Source organism: Carcharodon carcharias, chromosome 23 (assembly GCF_017639515.1).
Source record: "Carcharodon carcharias isolate sCarCar2 chromosome 23, sCarCar2.pri, whole genome shotgun sequence".
In the NCBI taxonomy this organism is placed as follows: domain Eukaryota; kingdom Metazoa; phylum Chordata; class Chondrichthyes; order Lamniformes; family Lamnidae; genus Carcharodon; species Carcharodon carcharias.
Genome location: NC_054489.1, coordinates 9,120,956 through 9,143,246, shown reverse-complemented (window position 1 = coordinate 9,143,246; position 22,291 = coordinate 9,120,956). Strand labels below are relative to the sequence as shown.

Below are 22,291 nucleotides of genomic sequence, written 5' to 3'. Positions count from 1 at the left end.
GACCTTCAGCTGAAAGACAACACCTCCAACAGTGCAGCACTCCCTTGGTACTGTATTGTGAATGTCAGCCTTCACGACTCTGGAGTGAGACTTAAACCCACAACGTGGTGATTCAGAGGCAGGCAGATTTACATACTGAGGCTAAGCTGACACTGCCATGGAGTTAAAACTGAGCGAAGTCACTTCTTTCAAATTAGGGGAAAAGGCGCAATGTTGATTGAAAAGGAGAGGTATTAGCATCAGTGATGAAGACTATTGCTTGACAGTCCAATGAGACATTAATTAATAAATTAATGTACTGGAATAAACAGGTTGAAAAGATCAAATTTGTAGATTTTCAAAAGCTCGATTGCATATGCAAAAAATTCATAAAAGGGGCAAATGAAAATCTGGACTTTATACACGTTACAGAGGCACAGAATACAAAAGTTAAGAGTTGATGATGACTCTTTGCAAAGAACATCTTTAGGTCGCAGCTTTGGGAATCTCAAAAAGAAGGATATCGAAGGCATAGAAAAAATGCAAAATTTAATTTATTCGCAGGGAGCAGAGAATAAGGGGCTGAATTTTACCAGACATCTTGGGATGGGCTGGGAGGCGGGGGGGGGGGGGGGGGGGGGGGGGGGGGGGGGTGCTGGCTCGTAAAATAGTGAGGGAAAGTGGGAGTTAGAGTGCCCATCTTCTTCTGGCTGCCATGCCATCTTGCCAGTGGTGGGGAAGGGGGCAGATGGGCCCGCCCCCACCAGAGGCCAATTCAATCACCTAAGTGGTCAATTACCCACTGCCACTGGCATTTTACCAGTAGAGGCTGAGCCCCCCCACCACCACCACTTGGGGAAACCACCAAGTAAACAATGGCAGAGTCCCAGCTGGCCCAGGGACAGAGGATCCTCTTATTCAGGCACTCTTTAGCCAACAGAGGGGCCACTCCCTGGTGGCAAAGGTCACCCCCATGGCAATGGTACCACCTGTCCTCACCAAACCTGCAGGCCCTGGTTCTCCCACACTCCACTGACCTGGTTGGGAAGGCGCTGGCTGCCCTTCCATGGTGTCCTCTTCTTCCAGGTGCTGTCCCAGCAGTGGCCACCTTGCCCGGTGTGAGAAGGGCCAGCAGCAGCTCCTCGGGGCAGCCAACCATACTTAATGGGGACTGGATCAATTAGTTGGCTACCACTTGTAAAATACATTGTTTTTAGTGTATTTAAGACCGAGTGTATCTGAGTGTATTTAAGACTGAGATAGACAGGTTCTTGATTGGTAAGGGGATCAAAGGTTATGGGGAGAAGATGGGAGAATGGGGCTGAGAAACTCATCAGCCATGATTGAATGGCGGTGCAGACTCGATGGGCCGAATGGCCTAATTTCTGCTCCTATGTCTTATAGTCTTATGGACTTAATACAGCCCCAGGTAACCACAGACCGCTGAACCGGGACTGCCCTCTCGCACTTCCCCCTGCACCCCCCAACCCCCCAAAAGCTGTTTTTGGGCTTGTCGGCGGGACCCCCGCTGTGAGAACAAAATTCCGCCCATTGATTAGGAGGAGCTGGATTCTCTGCAGCAGAGGTAGTTAGAAGGTATCTAATAGAAGCATTCAAAAAATTTAGAGAGTTTAAAATATAAATATTGAAATTTGGTCAAGAAATCAGAAACAATGAGGAATAAATTTGGGATTAATACCATAAAGACATCATGGGGAAGGATGGTTTTCCACATAAGGGGAGTATGAGAATATGGAGTGAATAAGCATAGTGGCTCTTGAAGCTAAGTCAATCATAGCGTTCAAAATACAATTTAATAACATACTTGAAGAAAAATATTAAAGAATACAGAGCAAGAGAAGGGAAATTGGATTAGAGTTGATAACTTTAATGAACAGACATCAGGCAAAACTAAATAACCTCCTTCTGTGCTGAAATTTGTAAAATTCTATGAAAACGGTTATTTTTTAATATCTGCACATTACAGACTGTGCAGATTAATGTTCCCGTAACCTTCTTCTTTTTCCTGCCTGCAGCTAATTTTGAGAACTGGCCAATAAACGACTGCAAAAAGGCTTAAGCTTAACAGGATATTCACTTTTAAAAACCCTCCAAGCTACAGGCTGGGGTAGTTCATTAGACACTGACCTTTCTATGGTCTCTAGAACCAAGGCTCAAATCCAGCCACATTGATCGGATGAAAGCTCCTCTGTTTTTCCTTATTCTTTCATGGGATGTGGGCATCGCTGGCAAGGGCAGCATTTGTTGCCCATCCTTAATTGCCCTTGAACTGAGTGGCTTGCTGGGCTATTTCAGAGGGCAGTTAAGAGTCAACCACATTGCTGTTGGTCTGTGGTCACATGTAGGCCAGACCAGGTAAGGATGGCAGATTTCCTTCCCTAAACGGACATTAATGAGCCAGGTGGGTTGTTAACAAAAGTCAATGATAGTTTCATGGTCACCATTACTGAGACTAGCTTTCAATTCCAGATTTTATTAATTGAATTTAAATTCCACCAGCTGCCGCAGTGGGATGTGAGCCAGTGTCACAAGAGCACTAACCTGAGCCTGACGATTATTAGTGATGTTACCTCTATGCCATTTCTTTCCAAAGCCATAGTGCACCTATGTGCAATGAGTTTGGTCAGTGTCAACTAACTTCTAACAAAGCTCATTGCACAAAATTCCACACTTCAGCATCAAATGGGTAATTTCAGTCAAGCCATAGGATGCCTGTTGCAGGAAACATCACAATGGAGGTGAGTGAAAGAAAAAAGACTTTCATTCCTTAAACAACCGCAGGATATCCCAAAGCACTTTACAGTGAATGAAGCAATTCTGAAGTGTAGCCAAAGTTGTCAGAAACACAGCAGTCAATCTGTTCAAGGCACAGTCCCACAAACAGCAATGAGATATAATGACCAGATAATCTATTTTAATGATGTTGCTTGAGGGATCACTATTGGCCAGGGCATTGTGGATAATTTTCTGCTCTTTTTCAAAACTGTGCCTTGGGATCTTTTGCATCCACCCCAGAGGGTCTTGCTTTAATGACTCCTCTGACAATGAAGCATTCCCTCAAATGCCACACTGGAGTTTCAGCCTAGATTTTCATATTCGAAGTCTCTGGAGTGAGAGCTGAAACTAAAACCTTCTGACTCATACAGAGACAAAAATTCTACCAAATAAGCCATGGCTGAGAAATGCTTCTTCTGAAGTTAAGCTCTTTACAACTTTACTCAAAGAGTGGAAATTGTTATCAAATGGAGTGGTTCAGGTGAAAAGCAGAGATACATTTAAGGGGAAGCTATATAAGTACAGGAGGAAGGAACAAAAGGTTATGGTGAGATGAAGCAATGTGGAAGGAGGCTCATGTGGGGAATAAACAGCAGCATAGACCTGTTTGGCTGAATGACCTGTTTTATTGCTGGAAAGATGATGTATTACTACAAAATCTAACTGCAATGTATCTGGGAATGCTCAAAGCTGCCACTAAGTGCCTGAAATGGAAGAGGCTTGATTCTTAATCATTAACATTCCTGGTGTTAATGAGCAGAAAATTTGCAGTGTAAGTGCTTCAAAGCATCGTTGATAATTGTAGTAAGTGTATATTTCTTGCATAATTTAGCATTTTTCCCAGTTGGTGCTTTAGAAATCTTCCCCACCCCACTCTTATAATGAACTTAATTTTAAGTCGGGGTTGGGTTGGGTTGGGTTGGGTGGGGGCACATACTGCTACACCACACCCCCCCACTCCTCCTTCACCGGAAGAAATGTCAGTCCCAGGCCAACCAATGTTAAACAAGGCCGCCCTGCAGCCATCACATGCTCCTGGCGGCCTTACGGAGGTGAGTGCGGGACTTCCACCCCTCCGTGGGATCAGGTTCTGCCCTCAAGAGCTGCCGGCCATCAGATTGGCAGAACACAGCACTGGGCACTGCTGGAACTGCAAGTATGTCCCGAAATGAAGGCAACATGAATATCGGAGTGAGGTAAGTCAAAAGTATTGGGTAGGGAGGGATCGGGGAGCCTAGGGAGAGGCACGAGGGAACGGGTTTTGCTGTCTAGGCGGCAACTGACAAAGGGTGAGGGTAACACCTAAGGGAGGGGAGGGGAGGAGGGGGGGTGCCCCAGATGTGCACAAGGCATCACCAGAGGGATGTACCCAACCCTTCCTCCCTGTCTTTTAACAACCTATCCAATTGTGCTCCCCTGCCCATGCCAACCATTTTATGGCATGGGCATCATAATATTCGAACTAATGGGCTTGTTAACGAGCTCAATTACCTGTTAATTATTTTTTTAAATGGCAGACAGGCTGCCAATTTTGGTGCCCGCCCTCCTACTCTTTTACGTAGAACAGTTCAGGGGTGAGCAGGAAGGTGTGGGCTAGCTATCCGTCATATTTTACTTGCCCACCCACCCCCTACTAAAAACATGCCCAGTGGGTGGGGCCGGGGGGTGATGAGGTGGTGGGGGGGTGGGGGGCACTGTAAAATCCAGCCCAATGTCATTGCAGTCATGCAAATGACCCAGGCACATAAGTTGTTCTGAAAATCCAATATGCTGGACTCTGGGAGAAGAAATGGATTTCCTCACATGTTTCTAGGAACAGGAGAGAAGGAAAATGACACAATAGTGCTCATGTGTACATGGAATAGGACTACACAGCTGCCCATGTGTGCAATAGGGTGTAAGTTTAAACTGCCAAGCCGCATTTTTAAAGAGTGTGGTTAATGAGTCATTACACTAAAGTACCAAAAGGAGTCAAAAACTTTAATATAGTGTTTCTAGTGGTAACCCCCTGAGTTTATTCATAGTTTAGGGTTTTAAAAACCTTGTTTTACAAGATTTCTTTGTTGTGTTAAGTCACATTTAACACAGCAATGCTTCCTTGAAAAGAAATAAAGCCTTAGAAGTGTTCTTGTTCTGTACACATCAAGAATATTGAACATAATATTCTGTTGCATTGTATACAGCTACGCAGGTCAACAGAACCATGAGAATAGCAAGATGACTTTACAGTCATTCTTACAATAATCTGGCTTCTGCAGATCAGAGGAGTGGAATCAGTTGTGTGGTTAATAAAAAAGTATTCTTATTCATCCTGTCATCTGGTTGACTCACAGGTACGTACAGCTCTCTTGCTACCTTGACCAAGTGACCATTCATCATGTATGACAGTAGCTAGGGAGGATGACCAGGCTATTTGATTTTACAGGGTGGCTATGGTCAAATCCAATTGTGATCTCATCCAACATCCACAAGTATACAATTTCCAATATTGGTCACTGGTCAGCAATGAAAAGTGAGATTCTCAGGTGATTTTTTTAAAATCAACTTTCTCTGGTCCATGAGATCAATTGTAGTCCTCCTGCTCCACTCCCCATCCTAGTTAAGGTTACCCAACTCAAGTGCCAGCTTTGGCTCAGTGAGTAACACTCTTCCTTCTGAGTCAGAATGTTGTGCGTTCAAGTCCCACTCCAGAGACTTACAAGTAAACACGTAATCCAGGCAGGCACTCCCAGCTTAGTAGTGAGGGAATGGTGCACTGTTGAAGGTGCCATCTTTTGCATCTCCGCAGCCCTGTCTCCCCTCTCAGTTGGACGTAAATGATCCTATGGCACTATTTTCAAGAGCAGTGCTGTGCCGGCTAATATTTATCCTAAAATCAACAACACTAACACAGATGATCTGGTCATTAGTGCATTGTTGCATGTGGGAACTTGCTGTGTGTAAATTGGCTGCCACATATCCTGCATTACAACACTAACAACACTTCAGGAGTATTTAAGGCTGTGAGTTGCTTTGGGACCTCATAAAAGGAGCAATATGAATGAAAGTTCTTTTTTAGTCAAGAAAACAAAAATAGAGACTTTCTGGTCTACTTGAATCATCATTACACCATGTGGTGAATCTACCCCTTAAGAGATTATAGGAACTTCAAGAAAAAAATAGTAACTTAATAGTTCCAATACCACAGTACCTCAGAGTCTACATGAATTGGAATCAGTTGCATGTGATCTTTATGAGCTCCACAGACTTAATGACGTTCAGTCACAGCTCACACCAACCAGAAAAGGCCCAGGTTGCATTCCTGATATGGACTGAGTGAACTGGCTTCACCTAGTCTCGGTGTCCTAGGTCATGGGAGGAGGGAGGTGGATTAATCAACAGTTCAGCTCTCTCCAGTAACCCTCGCCCTCACTAAAAGTACATACATGTAAAGCCAATATGATTCAGTAACTTCAAGATATAATTTCCTGATTGCTATGTGTAGTGCTATTGTATATTTAGCAGTAAGATTTCCTATCCTTGTTATTTCTAGCAAAACCATAGAAGCTCTTAATTCTATAGAGCCATTCATACTGTGAAATGTCCAAAGCTGCTTTGCAGGTGGTTGCTGAAAGCTTTACATAGAGTCTAGAGCACATAAAGAGGCCATTTGACCCAACTTGTCCATGACGGTTTTTTATGCTCCACGTGAACCTCCTCCCACCCCTCTTCATCTTACTCAGCATAATCTTTTATTCCTTTCTCTCTCATATGCTTCTTAATATTCCCCTAAAATACATAATTTGCCTCAACTACTGTTTGTGCTAGCGAGCCCCCCATTCTTTGGGTATAGACTGCTTTACTACCAATGGTGAACTGGTTATACAGAACCTCAAAGTTGGAAGAGTAAAAGGTAGCTTTTGAAAATGAGAATTGAAGAAGATTGTAGAGACAGGGTGGAGAAAGGCCATGAATGGTCTTGAACTATTGTTCTATTTTAATGCTGCTACCTTTAATAGCCAGGATAAATCACTCTCACTCTCTCAACTGTAAAGAGCACATCATCATCAGTGCTGACATGGCAATTTCAGAAATGATTTTATTGGGGCAAAAAAATTGTTTTTGTTGGGGGAGGTGGTTGAATCCTGAGGGGCTTGAAATGATGATTTTGGGTACTTTATTTGGTGCCAGTGTTTTGAAATACATTTTTTTACTTTATATACCTCTAAAGCCTTGATGTCTATAATATCTCCAGGTGTGGAAAAGTATACCCTACAGCTAAAAGAGACAAGACATTTCCCTTGATTACTCATGGAGTAAACAACTGTGTGTGTGGGTAATAAACCTGGCAGAGTGGATCACCAAACCACTGATAGAACCCACCCAATTTTCATTAAATTGTAATTAACAGGATGACAATCTGGTTGGTTAGATAAAGAACAATCAATCTGCTTTGCCAGGTTAGTGCCCTTGCAGCAAGGCTGAAAATTACCCACAGTGATATTTATCTAATGACGTAGCTGAGCCATATAAACTCTTCAGACTCATCAACCCGACAACTGTCACCTGCAGAAACCATTCATCCTCAATCAGCAGCCAGCCACTGGAAACATAAGACCATAGACATAGGAGCTGGCCATTCAGCTCCTCGAGCCTGTCACACCATTCATATTAGATCATAACTCATCTGTATGTTAATTCCAGCTTGGCCTCTTTGCCCTTAATACCCTTGTCTAACAAATATTTATCAGAGTTTTGAAATTTTCAATTGACCTATCTGGACAACCTACTGCTCATTTTAAGGTTAATCTGGTAAATCTGCGCTGCATCCCCTCCAAAGTCAATCTACCCTCCCTGAAGTGTGGTGACCAGAACTGAAAGCAGCCCTTAAAATGGGTCTAACTCAAGCTTTATAAAACTGTAACTTCCACCCTTTTGTATTCCAGCCCACTTGAGATAAAGCCAATGCTCCATTAGTCTTTTTAAGTTATGTCTAATATTACTGATTTATGCGCTTAAGACTCTGAATGCTCTCTGCTCCTCTACTGTTCCTAGCTTCACATCATTTCAAAGATATTGTGATCTATCTTCCTTTGAAAACCACCCATCCACCTTAAGCAGGCAACAGAAGGCAACAGGTCACCAGAGACCAGACAGCAAAACCTGCCCATCGCAATTGGCAGCCAGCCACCCATAGTCAAGGAGTGAAACTAAAATACTGATCAATTTCTCTTGCTGACATTCAGCATCTGGCACTTGCTCAAGTTTGAACTCCTAGTCTCCCTGTCCCAAAAATCTGTAGAAGCACAAAAATCACAGGTGATGTTTCAGAATACCACAGGAGTTCTTTAAGATTGTATTAGTTGGTGATTTTTGAGACCCTTGAGGATGGCAGTGCTGGGAATGGAAATGTTTTCCCAATTCTCCAATGGTCAGGTGCAAAGTAAAGGCCTGGTGTTGTCAGCCTAGATTTTGTGCTCATGTCTCTGGAGTGGCACTTTGAATCCACAACCTTCTCATTCAGAATCACAATGCAGAAGAGGCCCTTCGGCCCATTGAGTCTGCACCGACACGTGAGAAACACCTGACCTACCTACCTAATCCCATTTACCAGCACTTGGCCCCATAGCCTTGAATGTTATGACGTGCCAAGTGCTCATCCAGGTACTTTTTAAAGGATGTGAGGCAACCCGCCTCCACCACCTTCCCAGGCAGTGCATTCCAGACCGTCACCACCCTCTGGGTAAAAAAGTTTTTCCTCACATACCCCCTAAACCTCCTGCCCCTCACCTTGAACTTATGCCCCCTTGTGACTGACCCTTCAACTAAGGGAAACAGCTGCTCCCTATCCACCCTGTCTAAGCCCCTCATAATCTTGTACACCTCGATCAGGTCGGCCCTCAGTCTCCTCTGCTCCAACGAAAACAACCCAAGTCTATCCAACCTCTCTTCATGACTTAAATGTTTCATCCCAGGCAACATCCTGGTGAATCTCCTCTGCACCCCCTCCAGTGCAATCACATCCTTCCTATAATGTGGTGACCAGAACTGCACACAGTACTCCAGCTGTGGCCTCACCAAGGTTCTATACAACTCCAACATGACCTCCCTACTTTTGTAATCTATGCCTCGATTGATAAAGGCAAGTGTCCCATATGCCTTTTTCACCACCCCACTAACATGCTCCTCCGCCTTTAGAGATCTATGGACACACATACCAAGGTCCCTTTGTTCCTTAGAGCTTCCTAGTGCCAGGTCATTCACTGAATACTTCCTTGTCAAATTGCTCCTTCCAAAGTGTATCACCTCACACTTTTCAGGGTTAAATTCCAACTGCCACTTATCTGCCCATTTGACCATCCCGTCTATATCTTCCTGTAGCCCAGGACACTCAACCTCACTAGTAACCACCCAGCCAATCTTTGGTTCATCTGCAGACTTACTAATCCTACCCCCCACATAGTCATCTATGTCGTTTATATAAATGACAAATAATAGGGGACTGAGCACAGATCCCTGTGGTATGCCACTGGACACTGGCTTCCAGTCACTAAAGCATCCTTCTGTCATCACCCTCTGTCTTCTACAACTAAGCCAATTTTGAATCCACCTTATCAAATTACCCTGTATCCCATGTGCCGTTGCCTTCTTTATAAGTCTCCCATGTGGGACCTTGTCAAAGGCTTTGCTGAAATCCATATAAACTACATCAACTGCACTCCCCTCATCTACACACCTGGTCACCTCCTCAAAACATTCAATCACATTTGTTAGGCATGACCTCCCTCTGACAAAGCCGCTGACTATCCCTGATCAAACCTTGCCTCTCCAAGTGGAGATAGATACTCTCCAATAGAAATTTCTCCAATAGTTTCCCTACCACTGACTGAGACTCACTGGCCTGTAGTTCCCTGGCTTATCTCTACAACCCTTCTTAAATAGTGGAACCACATTAGCTGTTCTCCAGTCCTCTGGCACCTCCCCCGTGGCCAGAGAGGAATTAAAAATTTGGGTCAGAGCCCCTGCGATCTCCTCCCTTGCCTCCCTCAGCAGTCTGGGACACAAATCATCCGGACCTGGAGATTTGTCCACTTTTAAGCCTGCCAACACCTTCAATACCTTGTCACTCCCAATATCAATTTGCTTAAGAACCTCGCAGTCTCTCCCCCGAGTTTGATACCTTCAGCCTTATTCTCTTGTGTGAAGACGGATGTGAAGTATTCATTCAACACTCTAGCGATATCCTCTGGCTCCACCCATAGATTGTCCCCTTGGTCCCTTATGGGCCCTACTCTTTCCCTGGTTATCCTCTTCCCATTGATATACTTATAGAATATCTTGGGATTTTCCTTACTTTTACCAGCCAGAGCTTTCTCATATCCCTCTTTGCTCTCCTAATTGCTTTCTTAAACTCCACCCTGCACTGTCTGTACTCCAGTAATGTCTCTGCTGATTTGCTTCCCTTGTACCTGCTAAAAGCCTCTCTTTTCCTTCTCATCATAAGCTGAATATCTCTGGTCATCCAGGTTCTCTGGGCTTGTTACTCCTTCCTATCACCCTAGAGGGAACATGTTGAGCCTGTACTCTCCCCATTTCCTTTTTGAACACCCCCTACTGTTCCTCTGTAGATTTCCCCACAAGTAACTGTTCCCAGTCTACCTTGGCCAGATCCTGCCTTATTTTACTAAAATCCACTCTCCCCCAATCCAAAAAATTTTTTTGCAACTTGTCGATTTCTTTGTCCATAACAAATTTAAACTGTACCATGTTGTGGTCGCTATCACTAAAATACTCGCCCACCACCACCTCAGCTCCCTGTCCGGCTTCATTCCCCAGAATTAGGTCCAGCAATGCGCCATCCCTTGTTGCACCCTCTACATATTGACCTAAAAAGTTCTCCTGTACACATTTCAAGAAATCCACTCCATCCAAGCCCTTAACACTATGTCTATCCCAGAGGCAAGAATACTACCCACTGAGCTACAACTGACACAAAAATATAGCTGGCCAACATTGAAGAGGAAGAATTGTCACTCAGTCGCAGGCCTCTGCCAAGTTAGGTGGATTCAGCCAGATTGGCTGGTCAGATGATCTTCATCTCCAGATGTCTGGATTAGTAAGAGTGAAATTGATCAGGTTTGTCATTCCTGATTGCTGTCCCTGCCTGAAATGCATAAGCGTGGTGAGGCTCTCTTGAAAACTAATAGCTATTGATGCTGTCACTCAGGGCTTGCAAATAAATAATGACCATATAAGAGACAAATTAAACAAACACACAACGGGGTAGATTTTCACCTTCACCACCAGCATGATAAGACAGGTGCAGGAGTAGGCTATACAGCTCCTCTATTTTTTATTCATTCATGGGATGTGGGTGTCACTGGCTAGGCCAGCATTAATTGCCCATCCCTAATTGCCCTTGTGCTGCCTTTTTGAACTGCTGCAGTCCATGTGGTGTAGGTACACCCACAGTGCTGTTAGGGATGGAGTTCCAGGATTTTGACCCAGCGACAGTGAAGGAATGGCAATATATTTCCAAGGCAGAGCGGTGAGTGGCTTGGAGAGGAACTTCCAGATGGTGGTGTTCCCATGTGTCTGCTGTCCTTGTCCTTCTAGATGGTAGTGCTCATGGGTTCTGAAGGTGCTGCCTAAGCAGCCTTGGTAAGTTTCTGCAGTGCATCTTGTAGATGGTACACACTGCTGCTACTGTGTGTTGCTGGTGGAGGGACTGAATGTTTGTGGATGGGGTGCCAATCAAGTGGGCTGCTTTGTTCTGGATGGTGTCAAGCTTCTTGTTGTTGTTGGAGCTGCACTCATCTAGGCAAGTGGAGAGTATTCAATTACATTCCTGACTTGTGTCTTGTAGATGGTGGACAGGCTTTGGGGAGTCAGGAGGTGAGTAACTCGCTACAGCATTCCTAGCCTCTGACCTGCTCTTGTAGCCACGATGTATATGGCTAGTCCAGTTCAGTTTCTGGTCCAGGGTGACCCCCCAGGATGTTGCTTCCCCATTCAATAATGTCAATGCTGAATTTTCATTTCAGCTCCACTCTCCTGCCCTCTCTTCATATTCCACGATTCTCATATTGTCGAAAAATCTATTGATGTCAGTCCTGAATATACTTATCAGCTGAGCATCCACAGTTCTAATAGATTCACAACCCTCTGAGTGAAGAAATTCTCCTCATCTCTTCATCCTGGGACTATGGCCCTATGTTATTAACTGTCCAACCAGGGGAAACAGCCTATCAGCATCCACTCTGTCAAGCACTTCAAGAATTTTAGATGTCACAATAAGACAGCCTCCTGGTCTTCTAAGGTGCAGAGAATTTAGACCCGTTCCACTCAATCTCATAGGATAGCCCTCTCACTGAGAGAAATCAATCTGGACAGCTGTCCGAGCAGGTCAGCCACTCTTTGCAAAACCCATGTGATGCTCATTCCCTTGAATTCACCAAGGTGTTCTATAAAGGACAGGTGAGTCGCTCTGATAGATTACCGCCCAAGCAGGAGGACATAAATCTACCTCAATGACCTCAGGCTAAAACAGCAGGGAAACAAACCGAACAGGAATTCTTCCTTCAGAAAGGAATCATAACTTTCTGAAATGCTTATGAAGCAGAGTGCTGCGTTCAAAAAAATTTGCGGCATATAGTGAACGTTAAGACATTGAGGGGGTACTGTATGTATTGAGGATAGTGCTGTGAAGTCTTCACTAACAGACTGTCAGTCCCCACAGGTCTTGGGCTTGAAATGCAAATTGTGAAAATAAATATGATTATTCAGGGGCTGGCACCTGAGATGGAAAAGCAAGAAAACCTCGTGAATGAAACTTAACTTGTTCACTTCCCTGTAGTGCAGAGAATGGAACCTGCCACCATCACTTCGTCTGGCTACACGTGACTCCCGTCCCTACAACAATAACTTACATTTATGTAGTACCTTTAACACAGTAAAACATCCCAAGGCAATGGGGTCAACTCTAAACAGTCTCTGAAGAGGCCCAGTAAACAATTTCTCGAAGGCCTAATGCCTTGGAATTGCCCACATCTGGAAAACAAATATAAAAAAAAGCGTGTTGTGGTTCGAATTAAATAAAATCAGCAATGTCATAGGCCCTGATCAAAAGGTTTTTATTTCCTGGGGCGACAAAAGATAAACTGTAATTTTGTCAGAAAAAGTGTTTTGTCTTTTCAGTGCACGAGCAGAAATTATTTGAAGCAAGTGTTGAGGGCTGACTGCGAGCAAGTTTAAGAATTAACACCAGGCTAATATTGAGGTTAATTTTCATTCTTGTCAAAGCGAAGGTGGTTAATAGTAGCGAAAGTTACATTTTCAATCTTTTTCTATTTAAAAGGCCAATTTTGAGCGCCTTGTGCTGATGCTGGGACCACACCTAACTGGGCAAATACCTGGACACTTAATGGATGGAAAATTGTGTGTGGAATACCTGGGGATTCCTGAAATGCATGGCCAACGAGTAAGGCCGTTTGAACTTGGAAAATTGCCAGTTGGTTTGAGCCCATTAGACATAACGTGGGACGCGTGCAGAAAGTAATGTTTGATCCATTCCGAAAACAAAAAGGACTAATACTCCAAATAAAAAAACAGTATTAAGTAGTGACAGTGAATAAATACCTGCTTCTTGCTGTGCCCACAGGCACACCAAGCGTAGAGTTTGGCTGCTTGAAGTTCTGCTTCAAAGGGATGTTTGGCTGCGATGACAGCTCTCTTTGGTGAAGCAGCAGACGTGCAGTACCAATGACTCCTTATCTGCGGGTGGAAGGAAAAAAACATGAAACAGAAATGCTGGTTGGCGGTTTTGGTGCCGAAGGGATTCTAATTACCGTCGTTTGGTTCGGTCAGCAACTGGCAGCCAGTGGAGCCGCAGTGCAGGGCTTTTCCTTGCTGCATTAATTGTCAGCAGAGACAGATTTCAATGAGCAGTCAGGACCCCCCTCTATGTTTTTATTGAAGTATTTATTGGTATTTTTATACTGTTAAACATACGAAAAAACTTTTCAGAGCAATAGCTTTCAAAGTAAGCCAGCTTTTTTTTTTTACAAAACAGTTGCTTTCTTTTAAAGTTTACTCATAAAGACAGGCCTCAGTTAAGCTGTGTCGCATTGTGTTGAGCAGAACCCCAAGCTCTCACAGCAGTTTCCGAAAAAGCACAGGTTCTGCCAATGTCCTTTGCTCCAGTTTTATAGGATCCAGATATAAGCGTCCGTGGAGAGGTGATTAAAACGGGGTAAAAGTGAAATACTGCAGATGCTGGAAATCTACAACAAAAACAGAAATACCTGGAAAAACTCAGCAGGTCTGACAGCATCTGTGGAGAGGAATACAGTTGACATTTCGAGTCCGTATGACCCTTCGTCAGAACTAAGGAAATATAGAAACGTGGTGAAATAAAATGGGGGAAGCTCAAGAAACCAGACTGGAGGAGCCCCAAAAAGGTGAGGGTTTGTGGGGCTGGTGGAAGTTACAGAGAAAGGCAGCAAGTCACCAAGACTCCATCAATAGCACCTTCCAAACCCACAACCTTTATTAACGAGAAGGGCAAGGGCAGCAGATACATGGAAACACTATCACCTGCAAGTTCCCCTCCAAGTCACATACCATCCTGACTTGGAAATACATCGCCGTTCCTTCACTGTCGCTGGGTCAAAATCATGGAACTCCCATCCTAACAGCACTGTGGGTGTACCTACACCACATGGACTGCAGCTGTTCAAGAAGGCAGCTCACCACCACCTTCTCAAGGGCAGTTAGGGATGGGTAATAAATGCTGGTCTAGCCTGTGGCGCTCACATCATGTGAATGAATAATAAAAAAGAACGAGGCTATGGAGAGCTTTGAAAACAAGGATGAAAATTTTAAACAAAAACAGAAAATGCTGGAAAAACTCAGCAGAAGAGAGAAACAGAGTTAATGTTTTGAGTCTGTATGACTCTTCTTCAGAGAATTTTAAATTTGAGGCGTGGCTGGACCGGAAGCAGAAGAAAACAATATTCAGCTAAAGATTTTCTTCCTAATCAGTATCCAATGACACCCAGAGGAAAATAGGCATTCACAGAAGTCGGGAAAAGACTGCAACAGCCCCAGTCCCACAGCACCCTGACAAAGACCACTGAGGCTCACACATCATCACCACACTCTGATGAAACATTAAGTGGCTGGCAACACCTATGGAATCATGTCTCAGCCACAATCAACATCTTTGACAGGGGGCATGGGCTGAGGTGTGACACTATTTTAAAAATGAAATAGTTACTTAAACACTGTTTTGTCCATCTGATTGGGAGGGGTGAAGAGCTAACGAGAAAGGGTTAGCATACCCTGATGGGAGTCCATTCAACATTACAGTAAAGGTTATATCGGTGGCTGGAGGAAAAGGTAAGACATATGGGAACAAGATAGGCTCATGTTATTAGGACTAATAATGGTGGGCAGGATAAATGCCAACAATGGGTGGGTTAGGCAGAATGTTATAAATAAAGACTTGCATTTATGGAGCACCTTTCAATAATTCAGGATGTCTCAAAGCTCTTCAGTCTATGAAGTACTTTTTAAGTGTAGTCAGTGTTCTAATGTAAGAAACATTGGAAGAATGTTTATGTAATTCTGTGTGAGAGATCTACACATTCGCTAAATAAATTCAATAACACCAGGAGCTAAGATAATTTGTCATTTCAACAGAAATGTGGAAGCAGATTGAATAGTTGCATTCAAAAGGGAATTGGATATTGGGTTGGAAATGAAAAAATAATGCTGCGTTATGGGGAAAGAGCAAGGGAGTGGGACTAATTAGGGGGCTGTCATTGGAAAGAATGGGCCAAATGGCCTCCTTTTGTGCTGTATGATCCTGGGATTGAATATTACGGAGAACAAAGGGTTGTTAAAGTTCATTTTTTTGTTTCAACTGACGGGTGAGACAACCTCTTGAAACCTGTACCCAGTCTGTCTCTCTTCACTGCCAAGTGTTTGGGAATTACACCCAGAGCTACGTCACAGCCAGATATATTAGACTACCCAGTGAAAGAAATGACTGAGTCGAGAGGGGGTTCTGTTTATCGTATTAATTTGAAAGGAAATTACAGTTTTTCCCCTGGTTTTCCTCGGGGGGGGGGGGGGGGGGGGGGGGGGGGAGGGGATGAGATTTCCTGGCAGATCGTCGAGGCTGAAAATACATACAGAATAAAGGAGGATAAATGCTCACAATGTGGGGGAAGCTCCCATTCAGCGGCAGCTGGGTTCAATTCGGCATTTTCCCTCCACTCTTACAAGAATTGACCCAATAAAGATTCCCCCCCCCCCCACCCCCCAGCCGGTTCTGAAACGTTTACCTGATTATCAAAACCCCTTAACTCGTCCAAAATTAATTTACTGAATGCAACTCAACGCCAACTGAATATGGCGCCTGGGCAACTCGGTGTAGTTCACAGATTGAAGGTTGTAATGAATAATAAAAAGGGGGCTTCCTTGCAAAGGTGAACAGATTTTTTTTTCTCTGTTGGATGAATCTTAGTCGATAGAATCTACCTTCCCGCGAAAGACATAAATATTGAAAGCGGAAATTGGCCAGGCTGAACGGGACTGTAGTTAAAATAAATAAATACATTGCAAATGTATATTTGAGAGGGAACCCTTCAAATGACAAAAGGGAGGGAGGGGGGGTTGCTGGAATTAAGATATTACGAACTGGGAAGAGTTTTGAGAGAGTTTACATTCTGGGACCTCTTCGACCCAATCTTCCTGAGAACATCCGAAAACCCCTTTCTCAACGTGTGTGTATCGGTGAGGCTAAAAGAGAGAGGGGGAGGGATTCAGACAGCAATGTTTATGTTTATTGTCCCAAGTAGACCCGGGGTCTGGTTTCCATTATCTCGTCTGCATTTCGAACGCTGCGAGTGAGTTCATTCCGCCTCCGCCTCGGGTCTCAGGATGGGAGAGAGAACACGAACAGTTCGGCGTTCAGGTGCGAGTTTTCTTTTAGGGAGTGTGGCGATAGGTCTGGTGCGAGTGTCCGGCGAAACGAGATCTCTCTCTCTCTCCCTCCCTCCCTCCCTGTGCTGTCATTACCCAGGTTTGCTTAGAACGTGGGTTGGTGGAGACGTGTGGATGGAGACAGAGCAGGTGTGTTCCCTGGAGGAGGAGGAGGAAGAAGGAGGGGGAGGAGGGGGGGTCTCAGTCTCCTGTTTTAACTCACCTGCTAACACTCCAGATGCAAAATGGTGTGGTACCTGAGGGAGGGGAATGATGACCTGAGTTTAGTGATCTGTTGCCATCATGACTAAACCACAGCTCAGTCTAGAAGCGGATGATAATGACCTGAAACTGTGTTAAATCACGAAAAAGAAACCCATCACAAAGTAAGAAAGGGCCAGGTCTTACTGAATGCGGGAAATATTGAGCAGGTCAGACAACATGGGTGGAGAGAGAGAGAGCGAAACTGGACATTAACATTCCACATTGCTGACTTTTCATCGAAACTGGAAGAGAGCTTCCAGCAGTTGCTGTTTTTATTTCTGATTTTCACCATCTGGTGTTTGTGTTCTAACTAGAAAAAACGCTGGCTACATGTTGGGGAAAACAATTCTGATTTATAAAAGAAAAGAAAATCAGCCTCGCCCTCCAAGGCAGAATTATTTCCGGTTCTTAATTGGGCGAAGTAGCCCGGAATGGAAAGCTATGAAAGTGGTGAGCCTCCTTAGACAGCACCTTCCAAACTCACGAACTCTACCACCAAGAAGGACAAGGACAGGAGATACATGGGAACACCACCACCTGCAAGTTCCCCTCCAAGTCACTCACCATCCTGACTTGGAAATATATCACCGTTCCTTCACTGTCGCTGGGTCAAAACCCTGGAACTCCCTCCCTAAAAGCACTGTGGGTGTACCTACACTACACAGACTGCAGCGGTTCAAGAAGGCAGCTCACCGCCAGCACCTCAAGGGCAACTAGGGATGGACAATAAATGCTGGCCCAGCCAGCGAAGTCCACATCCCGTGGACGAATAAAAATAAAGACAATTATATTTGTGCAATTTCAAAGTAAGCAACAGGAATCAACACTTCATTTGGCGCAGGACACAGATTTATGGTAATTGGCAAAAGGCCGGACCAGGAGGAATAGTTCTGGGCAGATCTGGAATGAGCTGCCTGAAAGGCTGGTGGAAGCAGTTTTAATTGGCATCGAATCACAGAATTGTTACAGCGCAGAAGGAGGCCATTCAGCCCATTGTGTCTGCACCAGCTCTCTGAATGAGCATTTCACCTAGTGCCATTCTTCTACCTTCTCCCCGTAACTCCACATATTTGTTTCTTTTCAAATAATCATCCAATTCCCATTTGAATGCTTTGATTGGACCTGCCTCCAGCACACTCTCAGGCAGTGCATTCCAGATTCTAACTGCCTATTGTGTGGAAAAAAAAAAATCACCTTTCAAAAGGGTATTGGATAAATAATTGAAGGGGAGAAAATTGCAGGGGAACAGAAGAGACAGGGTCGGGGAAGTAGGGGTTTACTGGATAATTTAATGGAACTAATTGGATAGCTCTTTCAACGAGCTGGCAGATGCGTGATGGACTGAATGGCATCCTTCTATGCTGTAAGATTCTAGGTGCTGCTCACAAGTTATCTTTTAATTGTACCATTTCTTATAGGATGGATGCATTGTATATTATCTGCCTCTTTACCCTGGTATGGCTTTGATTTTCCAAACTTTCTTCTCACCTTGGAAAAGTCTGGTGTGCTTGCAGGTTTGGGTTCTAGAGACTCTGACATTGCACCAAAAAGAACTAATCAGTCAGGTTATCAATACATATATCGTTGATCACTTTCAATTATCAACTGTTATTTTCGAGGAGTAAAGCTCCCAAAACTTGTAATTTTTATTTTTGAAAGCAAACAATGATTTTATATACAACTGCAAGCGAATAAGCAACACTGGGAAAATCTTGGGACTGAGTTGTCTGTAATGATGATGAGGGAGTGCAGATCAATAGTGGTTCCCTAGAATAAAAGCAAAATACTGTGGATGCTGGAAACCGGAAATAAAAACAGAAAATGCTGGAAAAACTCAGCATGTCTGCCAGCATCTGTGGAGAGAGAAACAGAGTTAATGTTTTGAGTCCAATTCGAGTTCACTGGAACAACAAAGCTCTGAAGAAGGGTCATATTGGACTTGAAATGTTAATTCTGTTTCTCTGTCCACAGATGCTGCCAGACCTGCTGAGTTTTTCCAGCATTTTCTGTTTTTCATACTGTACCCTATTGTTCCTGGAGGCAGTAAGGATGTGATCCAGCATCTTTGTGACAAGAATTGTTACTTTAGAAGCGATGAATGTAGTGTTCACTGGAAACAAATCTTATCGAGAAGATTTAAGGAGCAAGGATGAACTATAGCCAGGGAAACTTATCCTGAGTTTAACAACAACTGGGAAAACATCGCCTAATCCCATTTTATAACCAAAACAGCTGAATCTCAATATCCCGTTTGGATCGTAGTATTTCCCCACCCCCTCAGTTAATCTGCACTGTTTTACATTAAAGTGGAAAGTACTGTATTTTAATTAAGGGATTATTTGATTTTTTTGTTCTGTCAAAAGACAATAAAGAAAATGATATAGCTGCAGGAAAATGTCTGGGCAAACCTTGCACTTGCTCATGATTTGTGATCTCTGTATTTAAAAGAAAAAACAGCAATTGAGGAAGGGATGTTACAACCAAAAATGCCTTCTGGATACATGGAGTGTATTGTAGAGGTGGAAAAACATTGCAAATATTTCTCCCCCCTGCTAAAAGGAAGGATTGCAAAGCCCCAGAATCAGTTTCTGAACTGGTGCAGCTTTAGTCAATCACTGATATTAAATACAACAGTTACACGTCAGTTTCATAAAATATGCACATGGCAAACAGTCCAACTGCTAAATTCTTATGGGGTGGGGGGGGAGGTGTGGTGGTGTGGTTGGGGTTGGGGGGGGTGTGGTTGGGGGGGTGGTGGTGTGTGGTTGGGGGGGTGGGGATGTAGTGGTGGGGGTGACAAGCAAAGAAAGAGTGATCATAAATAAAGATTACATAGAATTTATGGCACAGAACAAGTCATTTTCCCAATCGGGTTAAGTGGCCATTTCTGCTCCACATGAGCCTCCTCCCAACCCACTTCTTACATTATCAACATACCCTTCTATTCCTTTCCTTCATGTGTTAAGCTAGCTTTTCTTTAAATGTTTCTATGCTATTCAACTCAGCTATCCCTTGTGGTAGCGAGCTCCACATTCTCATCACTCAGGATGTACTAATAGTAGTACAAAACTAGTTAGCTCAGCGATTCACTAAGGGCAGTTGTACGACCCCTTGTAATGATAAGTGTATAACACAGACGAATGTCAAGTGACATGCAGTGAGGGGTTAGGTAATGGAGCCACACTAGTTGTCATTGACCAATACATTTCCGTGTACTATGCAAGTCACTAAGTATGGAAACATAGATCTGATGACAGACAAAACAGAAATCTGATAATCCAAGGGCTCCCTGTGATCACCTCTGAAAATCTCTACTTGCCAGGAAGCCATGAGAGTAAACCCCTCGGGATATTAGAATAAACTTGAGAAGAAGTGAAGACAGCAAACTCAGGTTGACAAGATGTGATGAGTGGTGTGCCACACGGATCAGTACTGTGTCAGTTTATATCAATGACTTGGATCAAGGGACTACATTTATGGTTGCTAAATTTGTTGATGACACAAAGATGGGTCGGAAAGTAACTTGTGAAGAGGATGTAAGGAGTCTGCAAAGAGACATGGATGGGTTAAGTGAGTGGGCAAAAATTTAGCAGATGGAGTATAATGTAGGAAACTGTGAACTTGTCCATTTTGGCAGGAAGAATAGAAAAGCAGTGTAATTTAAATGGTGAGAGATTAAAGAACTCTGAGGTACAGAGGGATCTGATGTCCTGGTACATGAATTACAAAAATTTAGTATGCAGGTAAAACAAGTGATTAGGAAGGCAAATGGAATATTGTCATTTATTGCAAAGTGAATTGAATATAAAAGCAAAAGTGTCTTGCTACATTTGTACAGGGTGTTGGGGAGACCACATCTAGAGTACTGTGTACTGTTTTGGTCTCCTTATTTAAGAAAGGATATAAATGCTTTAGAAGCAGTTCAGAGAAGGTTCACTCAACTGTTACCTGGGATGGGGAGCGGTTATCTTATAGGACAAGCTTGGGCAGGCTAGGCCTGTACCTATTGGAGTTTAGAAGACTGAGAGGTGATCTTACTGAAACATATAAGATCCTGAGGGGACTTATTAGGGTGGATGCTGAAAGGATGTTTCCCCTTGTGGGAGAGACTAGAGCTAGGGGACACAGTTTAAAAATAAGGGGATCTCCCATTTAAGACAGGGATGAGAAGAGAATTTTTCTCTGAGGGTCGTGAATCTTTGGAACTCTCTTTCCCAGAGAGCAGTGGAGGCAGGGTCAATTAATATTTTTAAGGCAGAGGTAGATAGATTCTTGACTAACAAGGGAGTCAAAGGTTATCAGGGGTAGACACAATGTGGAGTTAAGACCACAATCAGATTAGCTATGATCTTATTGAATGGTAAAGCAGGCTCGAAGGGCCAAATGGTCTACTCCTGTTCCTAAATCATATGTTTGTATATTCGAGCATGAGCTTCCTAGGCACCTTTCAATTGTTTATTTGGAGAAAAATGTCCTTTTTAAATGTGCTATCAAACTCACAAACAATAAATGATCAGGTCATTGCCATGTAATGATAATATGATGATGGCTGTTCCTGTTTGGCACCACATTCATGTTGCAGTGTTGTATTACTGTTAGTAGAATGATAACCAGCAAGAAAGAGTGACTCCGTCAAACATCAGATGAGAGGCACCCTCTACATGGTCATACACCTACACCCAGCCGCCTAAAGTCAAGGAAGAGCTTCATGAACAGTGTTGTTCCATTACAATCAACGCCATCTGAAGCCCGCATCGCCTTGTGGAAAGACCGGATGAAAGCCTTCTCCCAGGAGCTAATTACAACTGGGCAATCTGGAAGAGCCTTAAGAGACTTAGGACTGGTGTAGGTCGTTCAAAGGTGTCACTAAGCAAATGGGGATATACAACCTGCCCGACAACTTGTGAATGTGGAATTGAGCCACAGACTATGCAACATCTCCTGCAATGTCTATCGCTAGAGGAACCCTGCACTGTTGCAGATCTTGCCGAATTTAACAACAAGGCGCAAAAATGTGTCCAGTTCTGGCTGGGCCATGTATAGACTGTCTGTGGACACAAGAAGAAGAAGTATCGCATGTAAAATAAAGGTTCTCTCAGCCCACACATTGTGTGTGACTTATTTCACTGAGACAACTGGTTTAGAAGAATCACCAAGAATGACTGTAGAAATTAAAACTATAAAACCTTTTCATACTGTAACTTGCCAAACTCTCTAACCTGCAAACAAAAATACTCAACAAATGAATGACACAGGACATTAAAATTCCTAACCATGTTTGCAT

The 22,291-nt window shown here is 43.6% G+C and overlaps 1 protein-coding gene across 1 annotated transcript in view; it reads right to left on the bottom strand.

Annotated features, from left to right (window-relative positions):
- The window catches only part of LOC121294019 (CDGSH iron-sulfur domain-containing protein 3, mitochondrial-like), a 55,174-nt gene that overhangs the window by 6,730 nt on the left and 26,153 nt on the right, over positions 1-22,291 (bottom strand). The window contains exon 2 of the mRNA XM_041217503.1: positions 13,393-13,527. Coding sequence (XP_041073437.1) covers positions 13,393-13,527 — 135 coding nt within the window. The remainder of the gene's footprint in view (positions 1-13,392; positions 13,528-22,291) is intronic.